Source organism: Lissotriton helveticus, chromosome 6, assembly GCF_964261635.1.
Source record: "Lissotriton helveticus chromosome 6, aLisHel1.1, whole genome shotgun sequence".
Taxonomy (NCBI): Eukaryota; Metazoa; Chordata; class Amphibia; order Caudata; family Salamandridae; genus Lissotriton; species Lissotriton helveticus.
The window spans coordinates 1,906,433,360-1,906,455,131 of NC_136067.1; the positions used below are offsets into that span (position 1 = coordinate 1,906,433,360).

The 21,772-nt window shown below is 47.8% G+C and overlaps 1 protein-coding gene across 1 annotated transcript in view; it reads right to left on the minus strand.

Annotated features, from left to right (window-relative positions):
* Window positions 1–21,772, minus strand: part of LOC144762928 (calpain-13-like) — a 441,560-nt gene that overhangs the window by 318,041 nt on the left and 101,747 nt on the right. The window contains exon 2 of the mRNA XM_078648230.1: window positions 1,462–1,531. Coding sequence (XP_078504356.1) covers window positions 1,462–1,531 — 70 coding nt within the window. The remainder of the gene's footprint in view (window positions 1–1,461; window positions 1,532–21,772) is intronic.

The following is a 21,772-nucleotide window of genomic DNA, read 5'->3' on the forward strand; positions in this document are numbered from 1 at the left end:
AAGGAAACTATTCAATGGACAACTGATGAGCCCTGAAGAAGTTCGTAAATAGGACTCTGTGAAGAAAGGAGAACAACATTTAAAGAATAAAGGAATGTGTGAAACACAACATTTGGTGGAACTATTTCTTTACTTTTAATGTGTGCGGGTCAAATTATTCGTGTAATTGTTTTGTTGTGAAAGTTCTTTTCACTCATTAGGAAACTAGGGGGTCTTGTTTCCTTTCATCATCACACCATATGTTAACAATATTCACGAAATTTAAATAGGTGCAGTATTATATCCTAGACCTCCATTGTGAATCATTTCACTCCACAACACTTTACTCCACTCTATGCCACTCCATGCCATGCCACTCTACTCTACTCTTTGACACTTTACTCCACTCTATGCCACTCCATGCCACGACCCTCTACTCTACTCTTTGACACTTTACTCCACTCTGTGCCACTCCATGCCACGACACTCTACTCTACTTTTTGACACTTTACTCTACTCTATGCCACTCCATGCCACGACACTCTACTCTACTCTTTGGCTCTTTACTCCACTCTACACTACACCCTTCCACTTTACATGACCTCATTCTATGTCACTCCACTCTGCGACACTTCACTCTGCGACACTCCACTTAGTGACACTCCACTCTGCGGCACTCTATTTCACCTAACGCCACTCCATTCTCCACCCCTCCAATTTAGACTACTCTACTCCACTCCACTCCACTCTTCGCCACTCCACTTCACGCCACTCTCCGCCACACCATTCTTCGCCACTCCACTCTTCGCTACTAACTTTTAGCCATACTGAAAAGCAGCCACACTGGTGTACATAGCTAAAACACAATGGAAAAGGCATTAGCTTTTGCATAGGTGAGACCTATTGGCTATGATTGACAATGTTTTTTTATCCTGCTGGGCATTGCAATGTTCAGCGTGAACATAAAAACTAAGAATGTTTCCTATGTGGTGAGAGAAAAGTCTCAGCACATCAGAGGCATCACCACTGTTGGCAACAAATCCCCATCAAACGGGCGTGTGGGTGACCACAGTGTACTGAGCCACCCCAGCAATTAAGTCCTAAGGGTACCGTTAGAAGCACCGATTTAAAGTTAATTATAGAAAACAACTCTTTTCACATATGATGTCATCTGCAAAGATGGACTGTTCAGTCAAGGTCATAATGAATTTCTAGATTTTCATTGTGTATACACTCATTACTGCAATTTAAAAAAATGTTTAAGGTGTATGCTATGACATTTTAAATATTATGTTAGCATGAAAGGACACGGGAAATTGTGTTAAAACTCCTCTATAAGATTTGTCTGGGAAAGCAGATCCAAGTTGAAAATGAGAACAAAATAGAAATATGGAAAAAAAATATGATTCTTATTGCTGCTTTAGGGATCTGATATTTTCTCATTATTCCAAATGCAGAGGTGGGAAAAGAAAAACAACTTACCTAACTCTCCTTGGCGAATGTCAAATATACTAGCTCCATCGACTAGCAAATGGGGATCTCTCTGCTTTTCCTTAAGAAAATAAAATAAGGCATTTTATAGTTTAAATAAAAAAGGTTTAGCAACATATTGAAAACATAATGGTTTACTTACTAGAATTATATTTTCAACAACTAGCATCACAAGAAAATCTCAATTTTGGGAAAAAAAGAAAAAAGCTGTAAAGTTACAGACACTGTCACATTCATTCAAATAGCAACATTTTAATTCACTAAATTAGCACTCTATTTCTCCTCGTAGCACAGCAGTCCTCTGGCATTGTGCAGTCTGCAGAGCCAGCAGCATCAAGTTGCAAGTCCAACTAGTGTATAAAATCATGGGGTCAAAGCCCTTGTACTTATTCCCAAAATTGTCTTTGTTTAAGGGGAACTTCAAAAGAACCTTTAGAAGTGCAGAACAATGCCTTTCAACTCAGCCCTGGCTCAAGACATCAGTAGGGGGTAAATCAGCCTTTTGTGTGAGTGCAGTACAAAACCTGTACAAATGTCAAAAGTGTGAATGTCCTCTACCTCTCAAAGCCCAGGAAGACCATCAGTATGCAGATCAATACCTATGTATCCCCATCACACCCAGCCCTTCCTGTGTTGTGGCTCTCTGGAAATTATGCACAAAGTGTAGCTGTCGCCCAGGTCAGACATGGATTGGAGTCAGGCTGCAAAGCATAAAGTGTTATATGTACAGAGAAATTACAACTTTCTAAAAGAGGCATTTCTAAAATAGTATTTGTTAGAAATGGGATTTCTGGTTGGCAAGGGTAAGCGCCCTAAGCCAGTCAGAAACCACCACTCTAGTCAGGGCAAGGGAGTTACACACTTAAGATAACCCCTGCTCATCCCCTTGGTAGCTTGGCACGAGCATTCAGGCTTATCCCAGAGGAAATGTGTAAAGTGTTCGCACAACACACTCACACAGCAGCGAAACACATGGCACTCCACCAAAGAAACTCCACGCAAGGTTATATAAAAAAAATTGCCTTTGTATTACTCATAAACACATTAGAATGCAATCACATATAAACACAGTTCCTCCTGGCGCTGTGCCTTGGGAGCCCCTCTCACAGGGAATTTACGTTAGTGCTCCCCTGTAGGCCCCACTCACCCTGATCTCCTCGAGGATCACGGGCAGCCCCATCGGACCCGTTGCGCCCAGGGAGAAAGACGTCAGCTCCCTGTGTCCACCTGAGGCTGCTGTGCACCAACCTTGCTTCTCGGTGCTGTCCTCCAGCCTCTGCAGCAAGCCTGCGGAGCTCTCCTTGAGCACAGGAGCCCCGCCCCCAGCCAGACTTAGCCTTTGCCTGGCTTCCATCTGTATCTGCTCGCGGGCACCACCCACAATGATGACAGTACTCCTTCTGCTGCAGAGGATATCCCGAACTGGTAATCCTCGTTCTCCTCACTCTGTTGGGCAACTCGGGCCAAGTGGCAGAGCCCCGGCTGCTCCGCCGCAGAGAGCGCCTTGCTTCTTGGAGTGCCTCTCTTCGCTGCAAGCTCTGCCCACAACCAGGCGATGCCGGATGTTAGGATCTGTACGTAGTCCTCTTTTTATGACCATGTTTGTGAGCCCATGTGACCTGCTGGGGCGGAGATATAAGCTGCCTTCTCCCTGCCCCCTGTGCTTGATATCTAGTCGTTTGGTTCCTGATCTTGGGCTAGGGGCTGTGTTTTGTTATTTGGGACTCTGTGCTACAGTTCACGGGCTCGTGATCTAGGTTACACATCTCTTTGGCTCCTGTTTGTCCTCCCTGCCCTTCTGCCCTATCCTGTTATTGCTGTTTGTTTTCCTGGAACGGTGTCTTGTCCTCTTACCTTGTTGTCCTCTCATTGTGTGTTGTGCAGTTCGAGCCTTTTAACCCGGCTGGGTAGAGAGAGTTGCTGGGGCTCCGGCGCTCCTCTGAGTGATTGATGGTGGTCCGGCTGGATCATCATCACGAATACTCGTTGTACTGTGGGGCTCGCGGTACACGCACTTCCGCGTTCTTTTCCATCTTGGCCACATCGTTGTGTGGAGGCGGAGTGCAGTTTCAGGCGCTTCCGGGTCCAGTGGGAGTCGCGGTGGAAGCCGGCGACATACAGCGTCTTCTCCCCTGCTTTTTGTCCCTGTATTACCCAAGGATCACCTTTATTCCCAGAAGGAGGTTTTTTTAGTCGTTATAACGACTTTTTCCTCCAAATTTGCTGGCTCTGTTATAGCTCGAGCATTTCCCAGGTTGCACCCCCTCCCAGTTCCCTGCTTTGACCGTTTTAACCCCACTACGCTGGAGATCTCCACAAGTCATCGGAAACAGTGCTTGTTGGTAAGGAGGTGTGGGGGTTTTGCAGGGCATGGTCATATTAAGAGGCACTATGTTGTTTATGCAATACCATGTGTGGTAGACCGTAACCAAATTCTGTTCCTATAGGTGCAGTTGTGTGGAGATAGAACACTGGTCTTTGCAGTAATTCCTAGAAAGAAATCCTGGGACCCCTTATTCGTCAACACCCTTTTCCCGCCCCCTGTCCGTTGCCCCTCTGCTGACTCATTGTGGTATATATTCGGTGGGTCGCTTACGGGCAAGGGTAGTGGATCGGGTAATCGTCGCTCCTGCTTTGTATGGGCAGAGTTGGAAGGAACCAACAGAATATCAAGCCCACGTTATATTTACATTGCCTGAGCGACGATGGATGAGTCAGCAGGGGCTGTGGGTGGAACGGCTGTGGTTCATACTTTACAGGATGTGATGGGCGCGTTAGCTGCCCTACAGGATCAAATACATGATTTACGGCAGGAAAACGTAGCTTTGAAACAGGAAGTCGGGGCGCTGATTGGTAGGGAGAAAGGACAGCATAGGGTTCAGGGTCCAGTCTTGCAGCCTGCAACCATTCAATATGGTGGTGTGATGGGTCAGAGCTCTGGTAGCGGGGTGCCTGTAGCAGTTACAGTGAATACACCTGTTCCCGTACCTTTGGCTCCGGCAGAGAGATTTGCTGGGGATAGCGACAAGTTTGGCACTTTCATGAATCAGTGCCAATTACATTTTCTGTGTAAACCCACTGCTTTCCCTAATGATTCGGCCAAAGTAGCTTTTACAATATCATATTTGGTTGGTACTGCTGCCCAATGGGCTATACCTTTGGTAGAGAGGGACGATCAGGTGTTGACCGACTACCCTGCATTTAAGGAATTAATGCATGGATTGTTTGCGAAACATGCTTTCATGCAGGCCAGCGATGCAGAACTCTTGAAGTTGAGGCAGGGCAGACAGGATTTGCTGTCATATATTTCTACCTTTAATCGTCTTGTGTCCGAAACCAATTGGCCTGAGGATAAAAGGACCTCATTGTTTTATCAGGGTCTTTCCGAGGATCTTAAGGATGTGGTTTCACAAGTGGTGGATCCCCCGGTCGAGTGTGCGGCGTTTATAGATCTTGTGGTTAAGTTAAACCATCGTCTATCAGAGAGACGGGGGAAAAAAGCCGCTTTCAGGCGTCTCGGGGGGTATGTGAAATCAGACAATAAGACAGCTGGAGCCGGAGAGACGAAGACGATGCATGAACCTATGGAAATCGGTGGTGTGAGAGGTCCGTTGTCTAGTGATGAAAAGAAACGACGCAGACAATTGAACCTGTGTTTGTATTGCGGTCAGGGTGGACACTTTGCCAGGGAATGCCCAGTGAAACCCTCCGGCGCCGCAAATAGTAAGAAGATAGCCTGTCTGTACCATGAGAGAGGGTTTGAGAGCAAAGAGCGACAGTACGAGGTACTTGGAGCCATGGATAGGGCACCGAGGCACTTTATTATAAATGCCCATTTGTTACTCTTGGGGGACAATAGAGTGTCAGTATCGGTGTTATTGGATTCCGGGGCTACAGGTAACTTCCTTGACATCGCGCTTGCAGAGAAACTGAGGATTCCCTGTTGTGTGAAGGACCAGCCAGAACCTCTGAGGGCGATAGATGGTACCGAATTAACATCTGGGTCTATCACTAAGCGGACTGTGCCTTTGTGCTTGGTGTGTGAAAATGGTCACTCAGAGATGGTGTGTTTTGACCTAATAGATGCCCCTTCCTTTGGTTTGGTGTTGGGTGTGCCTTGGTTTCAGGAACACAATCCTAGGATCGATTGGGTGCAACGGTTAGTGTCTCTAGATTCATCGCATTGCTTGAAGCATTGCTATCAAGAGGCAGGTGAAAAGGAGTTTTCATTGTCCTGTGCCACTACTGACGTGAGTGCGGTACCATTACAGTACCAGGCGTATAAAGAAGTGTTTGATGTAGATCAGTCGAGAGAACTACCCCCTCATAGGTCTTTTGACTGTAAGATAGATTTGATACCAGGTGCTCCTCTCCCCTGTAGTCGGGTGTATGCTCTTTCAGAACCCGAGGATTTGCATCTCAAGGAATATCTTGATGAGATGTTAAGAATGGGATTCATTCGTCCCTCCTGTTCGCCAGTATCATCGGCGATCTTTTTCATTCCAAAAAAGGAAGGCACATTGCGGGCATGTGTGGACTATAGAACCTTAAACAAAGCCACAGTAAAAAACAGATACCCGCTTCCACTCATTCCCGTGTTGTTGGACCAACTCCGCAGGGCGAGAGTATTCACCAAGTTGGACTTGCGGGGTGCTTACCACCTAGTGCGTGTCCGCTCCGGGGATGAGTGGAAGACGGCGTTTAAGACCAAACATGGCCTGTATGAATATTGCGTAATGCCGTTTGGGTTATGCAATGCGCCGGCGGCCTTCCAGTTTTTTATTAATGAGGTGCTTCGGGAGTTTCTGGATAGGAGTGTGATTGTATATCTGGATGATATCTTAATCTTTTCACAGAGACCGTGGCTGAACATCAACGACACGTGACACAAGTTTTGCAGAAATTGCGGGAACATCATTTATACACAAAACTAGCAAAGTGTCAGTTCAGCACCCCTGAGGTGGAGTTCTTGGGGTTTGTTGTGTCGGCAGGAGGTGTCCGGATGGATCCTAGAAAGATCGAGGCCATTCTTACCTGGCCTGTTCCAACATCGGTTAAACATATACAGGTTCTGTTGGGATTCGCCAATTTTTATAGGCGTTTTATTTCCCATTTCTCTGATATTGTGGCCCCTTGACTCGGTTGTTGAGGAAGGGGATTCCTTTTGTTTGGTCCTCTGAGGCTCAGGAGGCCTTTCAGCGGTTGCTGGAGAAATTTACGTCAGCGCCTGTATTGGTACATCCTGATCCTGCCCTGCCATTCTTTGTGGAGACAGATGCCTCGTTATGTGCTGGAGGAGGGGCCGTTTATTATATTTGGTCGACTGGAAAGGTTATGCCCCTGAGGACCGTACCTGGGAACCGGCTGGGGGGGTTCATTCGCCTAGGTTGGTTAGTTTGTTCCATCGCCAGCATCCTTCCAAGCCACGCCCAGTGGGGAGGGTTATAGGGGGGGGGTACTGTTAGGATCTGTACGTAGTCCTCTTTTTATGACCATGTTTGTGAGCCCATGTGACCTGCTGGGGCGGAGATATAAGCTGCCTTCTCCCTGCCCCCTGTGCTTGATATCTAGTCGTTTGGTTCCTGATCTTGGGCTAGGGGCTGTGTTTTGTTATTTGGGACTCTGTGCTACAGTTCACGGGCTTGTGATCTAGGTTACACATCTCTTTGGCTCCTGTTTGTCCTCCCTGCCCTTCTGCCCTATCCTGTTATTGCTGTTTGTTTTCCTGGAACGGTGTCTTGTCCTCTTACCTTGTTGTCCTCTCATTGTGTGTTGTGCAGTTCGAGCCTTTTAACCCGGCTGGGTAGAGAGAGTTGCTGGGGCTCCGGCGCTCCTCTGAGTGATTGATGGTGGTCCGGCTGGATCATCATCACGAATACTCGTTGTACTGTGGGGCTCGCGGTACACGCACTTCCGCGTTCTTTTCCATCTTGGCCACATCGTTGTGTGGAGGCGGAGTGCAGTTTCAGGCGCTTCCGGGTCCAGTGGGAGTCGCGGTGGAAGCCGGCGACATACAGCGTCTTCTCCCCTGCTTTTTGTCCCTGTATTACCCAAGGATCACCTTTATTCCCAGAAGGAGGTTTTTTTAGTCGTTATAACGACTTTTTCCTCCAAATTTGCTGGCTCTGTTATAGCTCGAGCATTTCCCAGGTTGCACCCCCTCCCAGTTCCCTGCTTTGACCGTTTTAACCCCACTACGCTGGAGATCTCCACAAGTCATCGGAAACAGTGCTTGTTGGTAAGGAGGTGTGGGGGTTTTGCAGGGCATGGTCATATTAAGAGGCACTATGTTGTTTATGCAATACCATGTGTGGTAGACCGTAACCAAATTCTGTTCCTATAGGTGCAGTTGTGTGGAGATAGAACACTGGTCTTTGCAGTAATTCCTAGAAAGAAATCCTGGGACCCCTTATTCGTCAACACCCTTTTCCCGCCCCCTGTCCGTTGCCCCTCTGCTGACTCATTGTGGTATATATTCGGTGGGTCGCTTACGGGCAAGGGTAGTGGATCGGGTAATCGTCGCTCCTGCTTTGTATGGGCAGAGTTGGAAGGAACCAACAGAATATCAAGCCCGTGTTATATTTACATTGCCTGAGCGACGATGGATGAGTCATCAGGGGCTGTGGGTGGAACGGCTGTGGTTCCTACTTTACAGGATGTGATGGGCGCGTTAGCTGCCCTACAGGATCAAATACATGATTTACGGCAGGAAAACGTAGCTTTGAAACAGGAAGTCGGGGCGCTGATTGGTAGGGAGAAAGGACAGCATAGGGTTCAGGGTCCAGTCTTGCAGCCTGCAACCTTTCAATATGGTGGCGTGATGGGTCAGAGCTCTGGTAGCGGGGTGCCTGTAGCAGTTACAGTGAATACACCTGTTCCCGTACCTTTGGCTCCGCCAGAGAGATTTGCTGGGGATAGCGACAAGTTTGGCACTTTCATGAATCAGTGCCAATTACATTTTCTGTGTAAACCCACTGCTTTCCCTAATGATTCGGCCAAAGTAGCTTTTACGATATCATATTTGGCTGGTACTGCTGCCCAATGGGCTATACCTTTGGTAGAGAGGGACGATCAGGTGTTGACCGACTACCCTGCATTTAAGGAATTAATGCATGGATTGTTTGCGAAACATGCTTTCATGCAGGCCAGCGATGCAGAACTCTTGAAGTTGAGGCAGGGCAGACAGGATTTGCTGTCGTATATTTCTACCTTTAATCGTCTTGTGTCCGAAACCAATTGGCCTGAGGATAAAAGGACCTCATTGTTTTATCAGGGTCTTTCCGAGGATCTTAAGGATGTGGTTTCACAAGTGGTGGATCCCCCGGTCGAGTGTGCGGCGTTTATAGATCTTGTGGTTAAGTTAAACCATCGTCTATCAGAGAGACGGGGGAAAAAAGCCGCTTTCAGGCGTCTCGGGGGGGTATGTGAAATCAGACAATAAGACAGCTGGAGACGGAGAGACGAAGACGATGCATGAACCTATGGAAATCGGTGGTGTGAGAGGTCCGTTGTCTAGTGATGAAAAGAAACGACGCAGAGAATTGAACCTGTGTTTGTATTGCGGTCAGGGTGGACACTTTGCCAGGGAATGCCCAGTGAAACCCTCCGGCGCCGCAAATAGTAAGAAGATAGCCTGTCTGTACCATGAGAGAGGGTTTGAGAGCAAAGAGCGACAGTACGAGGTACTTGGAGCCATGGATAGGGCACCGAGGCACTTTATTATAAATGCCCATTTGTTACTCTTGGGGGACAATAGAGTGTCAGTATCGGTGTTATTGGATTCCGGGGCTACAGGTAACTTCCTTGACATCGCGCTTGCCGAGAAACTGAGGATTCCCTGTTGTGTGAAGGACCAGCCAGAACCTGTGAGGGCGATAGATGGTACCGAATTAACATCTGGGTCTATCACTAAGCGGACTGTGCCTTTGTGCTTGGTGTGTGAAAATGGTCACTCAGAGATGGTGTGTTTTGACCTAATAGATGCCCCTTCCTTTGGTTTGGTGTTGGGTGTGCCTTGGTTTTAGGAACACAATCCTAGGATCTATTGGGTGCAACGGTTAGTGTCTCTAGATTCATCGCATTGCTTGAAGCATTGCTATCAAGAGGCAGGTGAAAAGGAGTTTTCATTGTCCTGTGCCACTACTGACGTGAGTGCGGTACCATTACAGTACCAGGCGTATAAAGAAGTGTTTGATGTAGATCAGTCGCAAGAACTACCCCCTCATAGGTCTTTTGACTGTAAGATAGATTTGATACCAGGTGCTCCTCTCCCCTGTAGTCGGGTGTATGCTCTTTCAGAACCCGAGGATTTGCATCTCAAGGAATATCTTGATGAGATGTTAAGAATGGGATTCATTCGTCCCTCCTGTTCGCCAGTATCATCGGCGATCTTTTTCATTCCAAAAAAGGAAGGCACATTGCGGGCATGTGTGGACTATAGAACCTTAAACAAAGCCACAGTAAAAAACAGATACCCGCTTCCACTCATTCCCGTGTTGTTGGACCAACTCCGCAGGGCGACAGTATTCACCAAGTTGGACTTGCGGGGTGCTTACCACCTAGTGCGTGTCCGCTGCGGGGATGAGTGGAAGACGGCGTTTAAGACCAAACATGGCCTGTATGAATATTGCGTAATGCCGTTTGGGTTATGCAATGCGCCGGCGGCCTTCCAGTTTTTTATTAATGAGGTGCTTCGGGAGTTTCTGGATAGGAGTGTGATTGTATATCTGGATGATATCTTAATCTTTTCACAGAGACCGTGGCTGAACATCAACGACACGTGACACAAGTTTTGCAGAAATTGCGGGAACATCATTTATACACAAAACTAGCAAAGTGTCAGTTCAGCACCCCTGAGGTGGAGTTCTTGGGGTTTGTTGTGTCGGCAGGAGGTGTCCGGATGGATCCTAGAAAGATCGAGGCCATTCTTACCTGGCCTGTTCCAACATCGGTTAAACATATACAGGTTCTGTTGGGATTCGCCAATTTTCATAGGCGTTTTATTTCCCATTTCTCTGATATTGTGGCCCCTTGACTCGGTTGTTGAGGAAGGGGATTCCTTTTGTTTGGTCCTCTGAGGCTCAGGAGGCCTTTCAGCGGTTGCTGGAGAAATTTACGTCAGCGCCTGTATTGGTACATCCTGATCCTGCCCTGCCATTCTTTGTGGAGACAGATGCCTCGTTATGTGCTGGAGGAGGGGCCGTTTATTATATTTGGTCGACTGGAAAGGTTATGCCCCTGAGGACCGTACCTGGGAACCGGCTGGGGGGGTTCATTCGCCTAGGTTGGTTAGTTTGTTCCATCGCCAGCATCCTTCCAAGCCACGCCCAGTGGGGCGGGTTATAGGGGGGGGTACTGTTAGGATCTGTACGTAGTCCTCTTTTTATGACCATGTTTGTGAGCCCATGTGACCTGCTGGGGCGGAGATATAAGCTGCCTTCTCCCTGCCCCCTGTGCTTGATATCTAGTCGTTTGGTTCCTGATCTTGGGCTAGGGGCTGTGTTTTGTTATTTGGGACTCTGTGCTACAGTTCACGGGCTTGTGATCTAGGTTACACATCTCTTTGGCTCCTGTTTGTCCTCCCTGCCCTTCTGCCCTATCCTGTTATTGCTGTTTGTTTTCCTGGAACGGTGTCTTGTCCTCTTACCTTGTTGTCCTCTCATTGTGTGTTGTGCAGTTCGAGCCTTTTAACCCGGCTGGGTAGAGAGAGTTGCTGGGGCTCCGGCGCTCCTCTGAGTGATTGATGGTGGTCCGGCTGGATCATCATCACGAATACTCGTTGTACTGTGGGGCTCGCGGTACACGCACTTCCGCGTTCTTTTCCATCTTGGCCACATCGTTGTGTGGAGGCGGAGAGCAGTTTCAGGCGCTTCCGGGTCCAGTGGGAGTCGCGGTGGAAGCCGGCGACATACAGCGTCTTCTCCCCTGCTTTTTGTCCCTGTATTACCCAAGGATCACCTTTATTCCCAGAAGGAGGTTTTTTTAGTCGTTATAACGACTTTTTCCTCCAAATTTGCTGGCTCTGTTATAGCTCGAGCATTTCCCAGGTTGCACCCCCTCCCAGTTCCCTGCTTTGACCGTTTTAACCCCACTACGCTGGAGATCTCCACAAGTCATCGGAAACAGTGCTTGTTGGTAAGGAGGTGTGGGGGTTTTGCAGGGCATGGTCATATTAAGAGGCACTATGTTGTTTATGCAATACCATGTGTGGTAGACCGTAACCAAATTCTGTTCCTATAGGTGCAGTTGTGTGGAGATAGAACACTGGTCTTTGCAGTAATTCCTAGAAAGAAATCCTGGGACCCCTTATTCGTCAACACCCTTTTCCCGCCCCCTGTCCGTTGCCCCTCTGCTGACTCATTGTGGTATATATTCGGTGGGTCGCTTACGGGCAAGGGTAGTGGATCGGGTAATCGTCGCTCCTGCTTTGTATGGGCAGAGTTGGAAGGAACCAACAGAATATCAAGCCCACGTTATATTTACATTGCCTGAGCGACGATGGATGAGTCAGCAGGGGCTGTGGGTGGAACGGCTGTGGTTCCTACTTTACAGGATGTGATGGGCGCGTTAGCTGCCCTACAGGATCAAATACATGATTTACGGCAGGAAAACGTAGCTTTGAAACAGGAAGTCGGGGCGCTGATTGGTAGGGAGAAAGGACAGCATAGGGTTCAGGGTCCAGTCTTGCAGCCTGCAACCTTTCAATATGGTGGCGTGATGGGTCAGAGCTCTGGTAGCGGGGTGCCTGTAGCAGTTACAGTGAATACACCTGTTCCCGTACCTTTGGCTCCGGCAGAGAGATTTGCTGGGGATAGCGACAAGTTTGGCACTTTCATGAATCAGTGCCAATTACATTTTCTGTGTAAACCCACTGCTTTCCCTAATGATTCGGCCAAAGTAGCTTTTACGATATCATATTTGGTTGGTACTGCTGCCCAATGGGCTATACCTTTGGTAGAGAGGGACGATCAGGTGTTGACCGACTACCCTGAATTTAAGGAATTAATGCATGGATTGTTTGCGAAACATGCTTTCATGCAGGCCAGCGATGCAGAACTCTTGAAGTTGAGGCAGGGCAGACAGGATTTGCTGTCATATATTTCTACCTTTAATCGTCTTGTGTCCGAAACCAATTGGCCTGAGGATAAAAGGACCTCATTGTTTAATCAGGGTCTTTCCGAGGATCTTAAGGATGTGGTTTCACAAGTGGTGGATCCCCCGGTCGAGTGTGCGGCGTTTATAGATCTTGTGGTTAAGTTAAACCATCGTCTATCAGAGAGACGGGGGAAAAAAGCCGCTTTCAGGCGTCTCGGGGGGTATGTGAAATCAGACAATAAGACAGCTGGAGCCGGAGAGACGAAGACGATGCATGAACCTATGGAAATCGGTGGTGTGAGAGGTCCGTTGTCTAGTGATGAAAAGAAACGACGCAGAGAATTGAACCTGTGTTTGTATTGCGGTCAGGGTGGACACTTTGCCAGGGAATGCCCAGTGAAACCCTCCGGCGCCGCAAATAGTAAGAAGATAGCCTGTCTGTAACATGAGAGAGGGTTTGAGAGCAAAGAGCGACAGTACGAGGTACTTGGAGCCATGGATAGGGCACCGAGGCACTTTATTATAAATGCCCATTTGTTACTCTTGGGGGACAATAGAGTGTCAGTATCGGTGTTATTGGATTCCGGGGCTACAGGTAACTTCCTTGACATCGCGCTTGCAGAGAAACTGAGGATTCCCTGTTGTGTGAAGGACCAGCCAGAACCTGTGAGGGCGATAGATGGTACCGAATTAACATCTGGGTCTATCACTAAGCGGACTGTGCCTTTGTGCTTGGTGTGTGAAAATGGTCACTCAGAGATGGTGTGTTTTGACCTAATAGATGCCTCTTCCTTTGGTTTGGTGTTGGGTGTGCCTTGGTTTCAGGAACACAATCCTAGGATCGATTGGGTGCAACGGTTAGTGTCTCTAGATTCATCGCATTGCTTGAAGCATTGCTATCAAGAGGCAGGTGAAAAGGAGTTTTCATTGTCCTGTGCCACTACTGACGTGAGTGCGGTACCATTACAGTACCAGGCGTATAAAGAAGTGTTTGATGTAGATCAGTCGCAAGAACTACCCCCTCATAGGTCTTTTGACTGTAAGATAGATTTGATACCAGGTGCTCCTCTCCCCTGTAGTCGGGTGTATGCTCTTTCAGAACCCGAGGATTTGCATCTCAAGGAATATCTTGATGAGATGTTAAGAATGGGATTCATTCGTCCCTCCTGTTCGCCAGTATCATCGGCGATCTTTTTCATTCCAAAAAAGGAAGGCACATTGCGGGCATGTGTGGACTATAGAACCTTAAACAAAGCCACAGTAAAAAACAGATACCCGCTTCCACTCATTCCCGTGTTGTTGGACCAACTCCGCAGGGCGACAGTATTCACCAAGTTGGACTTGCGGGGTGCTTACCACCTAGTGCGTGTCCGCTCCGGGGATGAGTGGAAGACGGCGTTTAAGACCAAATATGGCCTGTATGAATATTGCGTAATGCCGTTTGGGTTATGCAATGCGCCGGCGGCCTTCCAGTTTTTTATTAATGAGGTGCTTCGGGAGTTTCTGGATAGGAGTGTGATTGTATATCTGGATGATATCTTAATCTTTTCACAGAGACCGTGGCTGAACATCAACGACACGTGACACAAGTTTTGCAGAAATTGCGGGAACATCATTTATACACAAAACTAGCAAAGTGTCAGTTCAGCACCCCTGAGGTGGAGTTCTTGGGGTTTGTTGTGTCGGCAGGAGGTGTCCGGATGGATCCTAGAAAGATCGAGGCCATTCTTACCTGGCCTGTTCCAACATCGGTTAAACATATACAGGTTCTGTTGGGATTCGCCAATTTTTATAGGCGTTTTATTTCCCATTTCTCTGATATTGTGGCCCCTTGACTCGGTTGTTGAGGAAGGGGATTCCTTTTGTTTGGTCCTCTGAGGCTCAGGAGGCCTTTCAGCGGTTGCTGGAGAAATTTACGTCAGCGCCTGTATTGGTACATCCTGATCCTGCCCTGCCATTCTTTGTGGAGACAGATGCCTCGTTATGTGCTGGAGGAGGGGCCGTTTATTATATTTGGTCGACTGGAAAGGTTATGCCCCTGAGGACCGTACCTGGGAACCGGCTGGGGGGGTTCATTCGCCTAGGTTGGTTAGTTTGTTCCATCGCCAGCATCCTTCCAAGCCACGCCCAGTGGGGAGGGTTATAGGGGGGGGTACTGTTAGGATCTGTACGTAGTCCTCTTTTTATGACCATGTTTGTGAGCCCATGTGACCTGCTGGGGCGGAGATATAAGCTGCCTTCTCCCTGCCCCCTGTGCTTGATATCTAGTCGTTTGGTTCCTGATCTTGGGCTAGGGGCTGTGTTTTGTTATTTGGGACTCTGTGCTACAGTTCACGGGCTTGTGATCTAGGTTACACATCTCTTTGGCTCCTGTTTGTCCTCCCTGCCCTTCTGCCCTATCCTGTTATTGCTGTTTGTTTTCCTGGAACGGTGTCTTGTCCTCTTACCTTGTTGTCCTCTCATTGTGTGTTGTGCAGTTCGAGCCTTTTAACCCGGCTGGGTAGAGAGAGTTGCTGGGGCTCCGGCGCTCCTCTGAGTGATTGATGGTGGTCCGGCTGGATCATCATCACGAATACTCGTTGTACTGTGGGGCTCGCGGTACACGCACTTCCGCGTTCTTTTCCATCTTGGCCACATCGTTGTGTGGAGGCGGAGTGCAGTTTCAGGCGCTTCCGGGTCCAGTGGGAGTCGCGGTGGAAGCCGGCGACATACAGCGTCTTCTCCCCTGCTTTTTGTCCCTGTATTACCCAAGGATCACCTTTATTCCCAGAAGGAGGTTTTTTTAGTCGTTATAACGACTTTTTCCTCCAAATTTGCTGGCTCTGTTATAGCTCGAGCATTTCCCAGGTTGCACCCCCTCCCAGTTCCCTGCTTTGACCGTTTTAACCCCACTACGCTGGAGATCTCCACAAGTCATCGGAAACAGTGCTTGTTGGTAAGGAGGTGTGGGGGTTTTGCAGGGCATGGTCATATTAAGAGGCACTATGTTGTTTATGCAATACCATGTGTGGTAGACCGTAACCAAATTCTGTTCCTATAGGTGCAGTTGTGTGGAGATAGAACACTGGTCTTTGCAGTAATTCCTAGAAAGAAATCCTGGGACCCCTTATTCGTCAACACCCTTTTCCCGCCCCCTGTCCGTTGCCCCTCTGCTGACTCATTGTGGTATATATTCGGTGGGTCGCTTACGGGCAAGGGTAGTGGATCGGGTAATCGTCGCTCCTGCTTTGTATGGGCAGAGTTGGAAGGAACCAACAGAATATCAAGCCCACGTTATATTTACATTGCCTGAGCGACGATGGATGAGTCAGCAGGGGCTGTGGGTGGAACGGCTGTGGTTCCTACTTTACAGGATGTGATGGGCGCGTTAGCTGCCCTACAGGATCAAATACATGATTTACGGCAGGAAAACGTAGCTTTGAAACAGGAAGTCGGGGCGCTGATTGGTAGGGAGAAAGGACAGCATAGGGTTCAGGGTCCAGTCTTGCAGCCTGCAACCTTTCAATATGGTGGCGTGATGGGTCAGAGCTCTGGTAGCGGGGTGCCTGTAGCAGTTACAGTGAATACACCTGTTCCCGTACCTTTGGCTCCGCCAGAGAGATTTGCTGGGGATAGCGACAAGTTTGGCACTTTAATGAATCAGTGCCAATTACATTTTCTGTGTAAACCCACTGCTTTCCCTAATGATTCGGCCAAAGTAGCTTTTACGATATCATATTTGGCTGGTACTGCTGCCCAATGGGCTATACCTTTGGTAGAGAGGGACGATCAGGTGTTGACCGACTACCCTGCATTTAAGGAATTAATGCATGGATTGTTTGCGAAACATGCTTTCATGCAGGCCAGCGATGCAGAACTCTTGAAGTTGAGGCAGGGCAGACAGGATTTGCTGTCGTATATTTCTACCTTTAATCGTCTTGTGTCCGAAACCAATTGGCCTGAGGATAAAAGGACCTCATTGTTTTATCAGGGTCTTTCCGAGGATCTTAAGGATGTGGTTTCACAAGTGGTGGATCCCCCGGTCGAGTGTGCGGCGTTTATAGATCTTGTGGTTAAGTTAAACCATCGTCTATCAGAGAGACGGGGGAAAAAAGCCGCTTTCAGGCGTCTCGGGGGGGTATGTGAAATCAGACAATAAGACAGCTGGAGCCGGAGAGACGAAGACGATGCATGAACCTATGGAAATCGGTGGTGTGAGAGGTCCGTTGTCTAGTGATGAAAAGAAACGACGCAGAGAATTGAACCTGTGTTTGTATTGCGGTCAGGGTGGACACTTTGCCAGGGAATGCCCAGTGAAACCCTCTGGCGCCGCAAATAGTAAGAAGATAGCCTGTCTGTACCATGAGAGAGGGTTTGAGAGCAAAGAGCGACAGTACGAGGTACTTGGAGCCATGGATAGGGCACCGAGGCACTTTATTATAAATGCCCATTTGTTACTCTTGGGGGACAATAGAGTGTCAGTATCGGTGTTATTGGATTCCGGGGCTACAGGTAACTTCCTTGACATCGCGCTTGCCGAGAAACTGAGGATTCCCTGTTGTGTGAAGGACCAGCCAGAACCTGTGAGGGCGATAGATGTTACCGAATTAACATCTGGGTCTATCACTAAGCGGACTGTGCCTTTGTGCTTGGTGTGTGAAAATGGTCACTCAGAGATGGTGTGTTTTGACCTAATAGATGCCCCTTCCTTTGGTTTGGTGTTGGGTGTGCCTTGGTTTCAGGAACACAATCCTAGGATCGATTGGGTGCAACGGTTAGTGTCTCTAGATTCATCGCATTGCTTGAAGCATTGCTATCAAGAGGCAGGTGAAAAGGAGTTTTCATTGTCCTGTGCCACTACTGACGTGAGTGCGGTACCATTACAGTACCAGGCGTATAAAGAAGTGTTTGATGTAGATCAGTCGCAAGAACTACCCCCTCATAGGTCTTTTGACTGTAAGATAGATTTGATACCAGGTGCTCCTCTCCCCTGTAGTCGGGTGTATGCTCTTTAAGAACCCGAGGATTTGCATCTCAAGGAATATCTTGATGAGATGTTAAGAATGGGATTCATTCGTCCCTCCTGTTCGCCAGTATCATCGGCGATCTTTTTCATTCCAAAAAAGGAAGGCACATTGCGGGCATGTGTGGACTATAGAACCTTAAACAAAGCCACAGTAAAAAACAGATACCCGCTTCCACTCATTCCCGTGTTGTTGGACCAACTCCGCAGGGCGACAGTATTCACCAAGTTGGACTTGCGGGGTGCTTACCACCTAGTGCGTGTCCGCTCCGGGGATGAGTGGAAGACGGCGTTTAAGACCAAACATGGCCTGTATGAATATTGCGTAATGCCGTTTGGGTTATGCAATGCGCCGGCGGCCTTCCAGTTTTTTATTAATGAGGTGCTTCGGGAGTTTCTGGATAGGAGTGTGATTGTATATCTGGATGATATCTTAATCTTTTCACAGAGACCGTGGCTGAACATCAACGACACGTGACACAAGTTTTGCAGAAATTGCGGGAACATCATTTATACACAAAACTAGCAAAGTGTCAGTTCAGCACCCCTGAGGTGGAGTTCTTGGGGTTTGTTGTGTCGGCAGGAGGTGTCCGGATGGATCCTAGAAAGATCGAGGCCATTCTTACCTGGCCTGTTCCAACATCGGTTAAACATATACAGGTTCTGTTGGGATTCGCCAATTTTTATAGGCGTTTTATTTCCCATTTCTCTGATATTGTGGCCCCTTGACTCGGTTGTTGAGGAAGGGGATTCCTTTTGTTTGGTCCTCTGAGGCTCAGGAGGCCTTTCAGCGGTTGCTGGAGAAATTTACGTCAGCGCCTGTATTGGTACATCCTGATCCTGCCCTGCCATTCTTTGTGGAGACAGATGCCTCGTTATGTGCTGGAGGAGGGGCCGTTTATTATATTTGGTCGACTGGAAAGGTTATGCCCCTGAGGACCGTACCTGGGAACCGGCTGGGGGGGTTCATTCGCCTAGGTTGGTTAGTTTGTTCCATCGCCAGCATCCTTCCAAGCCACGCCCAGTGGGGAGGGTTATAGGGGGGGGGGTACTGTTAGGATCTGTACGTAGTCCTCTTTTTATGACCATGTTTGTGAGCCCATGTGACCTGCTGGGGCGGAGATATAAGCTGCCTTCTCCCTGCCCCCTGTGCTTGATATCTAGTCGTTTGGTTCCTGATCTTGGGCTAGGGGCTGTGTTTTGTTATTTGGGACTCTGTGCTACAGTTCACGGGCTCGTGATCTAGGTTACACATCTCTTTGGCTCCTGTTTGTCCTCCCTGCCCTTCTGCCCTATCCTGTTATTGCTGTTTGTTTTCCTGGAACGGTGTCTTGTCCTCTTACCTTGTTGTCCTCTCATTGTGTGTTGTGCAGTTCGAGCCTTTTAACCCGGCTGGGTAGAGAGAGTTGCTGGGGCTCCGGCGCTCCTCTGAGTGATTGATGGTGGTCCGGCTGGATCATCATCACGAATACTCGTTGTACTGTGGGGCTCGCGGTACACGCACTCCCGCGTTCTTTTCCATCTTGGCCACATCGTTGTGTGGAGGCGGAGTGCAGTTTCAGGCGCTTCCGGGTCCAGTGGGAGTCGCGGTGGAAGCCGGCGACATACAGCGTCTTCTCCCCTGCTTTTTGTCCCTGTATTACCCAAGGATCACCTTTATTCCCAGAAGGAGGTTTTTTTAGTCGTTATAACGACTTTTTCCTCCAAATTTGCTGGCTCTTTTATAGCTCGAGCATTTCCCAGGTTGTACCCCCTCCCAGTTCCCTGCTTTGACCGTTTTAACCCCATACACTGGAGATCTCCACAAGTCATCGGAAACAGTGCTTGTTGGTAAGGAGGTGTGGGGGTTTTGCAGGGCATGGTCATATTAAGAGGCACTATGTTGTTTATGTAATACCATGTGTGGTAGACTGTAACCAAATTCTGTTCCTATAGGTGCAGTTGTGTGGAGATAGAACACTGGTCTTTGCAGTAATTCCTAGAAAGAAATCCTGGGACCCCTTATTCGTCAACACCCTTTTCCCGCCCCCTGTCCGTTGCCCCTCTGCTGACTCATTGTGGTATATATTTGGTGGGTCGCTTACGGGCAAGGGTAGTGGATCGGGTAATCGTCGCTCCTGCTTTGTATGGGCAGAGTTGGAAGGAACCAACACCGGACTTTCTGCTTTTGCGACACAAGAATGCGGAGCGATGGTAGAGGCCTGAGACAGGTTTGAAAGGCTACTTTGGTGGGTGGCACAAGCAGCGCTGCAAGCCCACTAGTAGCATTTAATTTACTGGCCCTGGGTACCTGAGATACCACTTTACAAGGAACTGATAGGTAAATTAAATTAGCCAAGCAGGTGAAGACCAATCTTACCACATTTTACCATAGAGAGCACATGCACTTTACACTGAACAGCAGTGATAAAGTGACCAGAGTCCTAAACCACCAACACCAGGTCAAAACAAAATACCAGGAGGAACGCACTAAGTTCAGGGTGACCCTGCAAAACGTCCAACAGTAATGAAAAATCTAACTACACCAGTAAGCAGGATTTGTCACCACTATTACAAACATACCAAACATGGCAACACTATTCCCTTCGGAAAATATATAGAAGGGAATCCCCAATGCTAACCTATGAGAGGAGTAGGCCTCAAAGTAGTGAGAAACAAAATAGGCTGTTTGTCACTACCAGGACATGCCACACATAAAGGCACATATCCTACCTTTTACTTACACAGCACTGTGCCTATAGGGCTACCTAGGACCAGCCTAGGAGCTTAAGACTTGACAAGTAATCATAAATGGCAAGTTAAAGTGGCAGTAAACTGCGCAATCAGGCCCTACAGTCGCAGGCCTGAGATGGGTTTGGAAGGCTATGTTTGTGGGTGTCACAAGCAGTGCTGCAGGCCCACTAGTACTTATAATTTACAGGCCCTGGGCATATGGGCTAGGATGTATGTCAGTACAACGCGATCTTTTAGATCGCGGTACATGACAACGCTGCCATAACGACTTGTGTTGTAGGGCGTGGATTATGGAATATTATAATTTTAAATTCCAACACCAGTCCACGTAACAGTAGGGAAGGTGTTGGAATATAAAATTGCAATATTCCTTATACAACAGCGCCATCCAGCGCAAGTCGTAGTAACGACTTGCGTTGTAATGGCATCGTTGTAAAGGCAACGCGGTGTTTTCACCCGTTGTAAACGATGTTCCCCATGGGCTATCACTTTACAAGGGATTTACAAGTAAATCAAGAATTCCAAACAGGTGTAAACAAATCATACCATGAATAAACAAGAGAGCACATAGTTTTTAACACTGATCAGGTGTGGTAAAGGGCCCAGAGTCTTAAAGGCAACAAAAAGAAGGTCAGAACAAGCATTTGCAATGCAATATGTCTGACATTTGCTAGAGCTGGAGGTATTGTCATTGTAAATGTGAATGTTTTTTACTTATGTGGGCTGTAGTGGAATTATGTGCTATGTTGTGCAGTTAAATTATGTGGCATTTAGTGAATAGGCATTATGTGGGATGGGAGTGTGTGTTACAGAGAGTAATTATGTGGTATGCTATTATGGTGGAGTGTTATGTAATGGAGTTTAAATATGTGGTGTGCTGTTTATTTTAGTGGTGTGATGCAGAATTGTGTGGTGTGGATTGAGAGAGCACTGGAGTGAAAGCACCTTCCACAACTGCTGAATTTGCTGCACCAAACTAAACAAATGAGCTGATCAAGAACCCACTCTTTCTTTCGAAATGGCCTAAAAGTTGGCCTCAATATGACCTGCAATGGCCTTAACATTGTTCTGACATTGGCTGTAAAGAAGCTTTGCACTGATGTTGCCTCTGCTGCGCCTAAACTGTATGTACTAGTGAAAGTAATTCAGATATTTCCTGAACACAAAAGGTGTAATAATGGGTATTGTGGTCTTTTAAGTTACTTAAGTGTATATGAAAATAAGAGTTTGGAAAAAGAAACCTTTTTTAGCATTATTGTTTCTTTACATTGTTTATTTCATTTTCTAAGAGGCAAGAGTAACATATTCTCTCTTTAGAAAATCTTAACAATAGAGCTATTCATTCCCCTATGTATTAATCCTGAGCCCAATGCTGCAGGGCTGCTGCCATCAGTTGATCTGTGCTCCAACAGAAGGGGTAGGTGATAAAAAGACTCTAGCAGCCTGGGGTGTGGAAAAACATTTAGCAGAGTA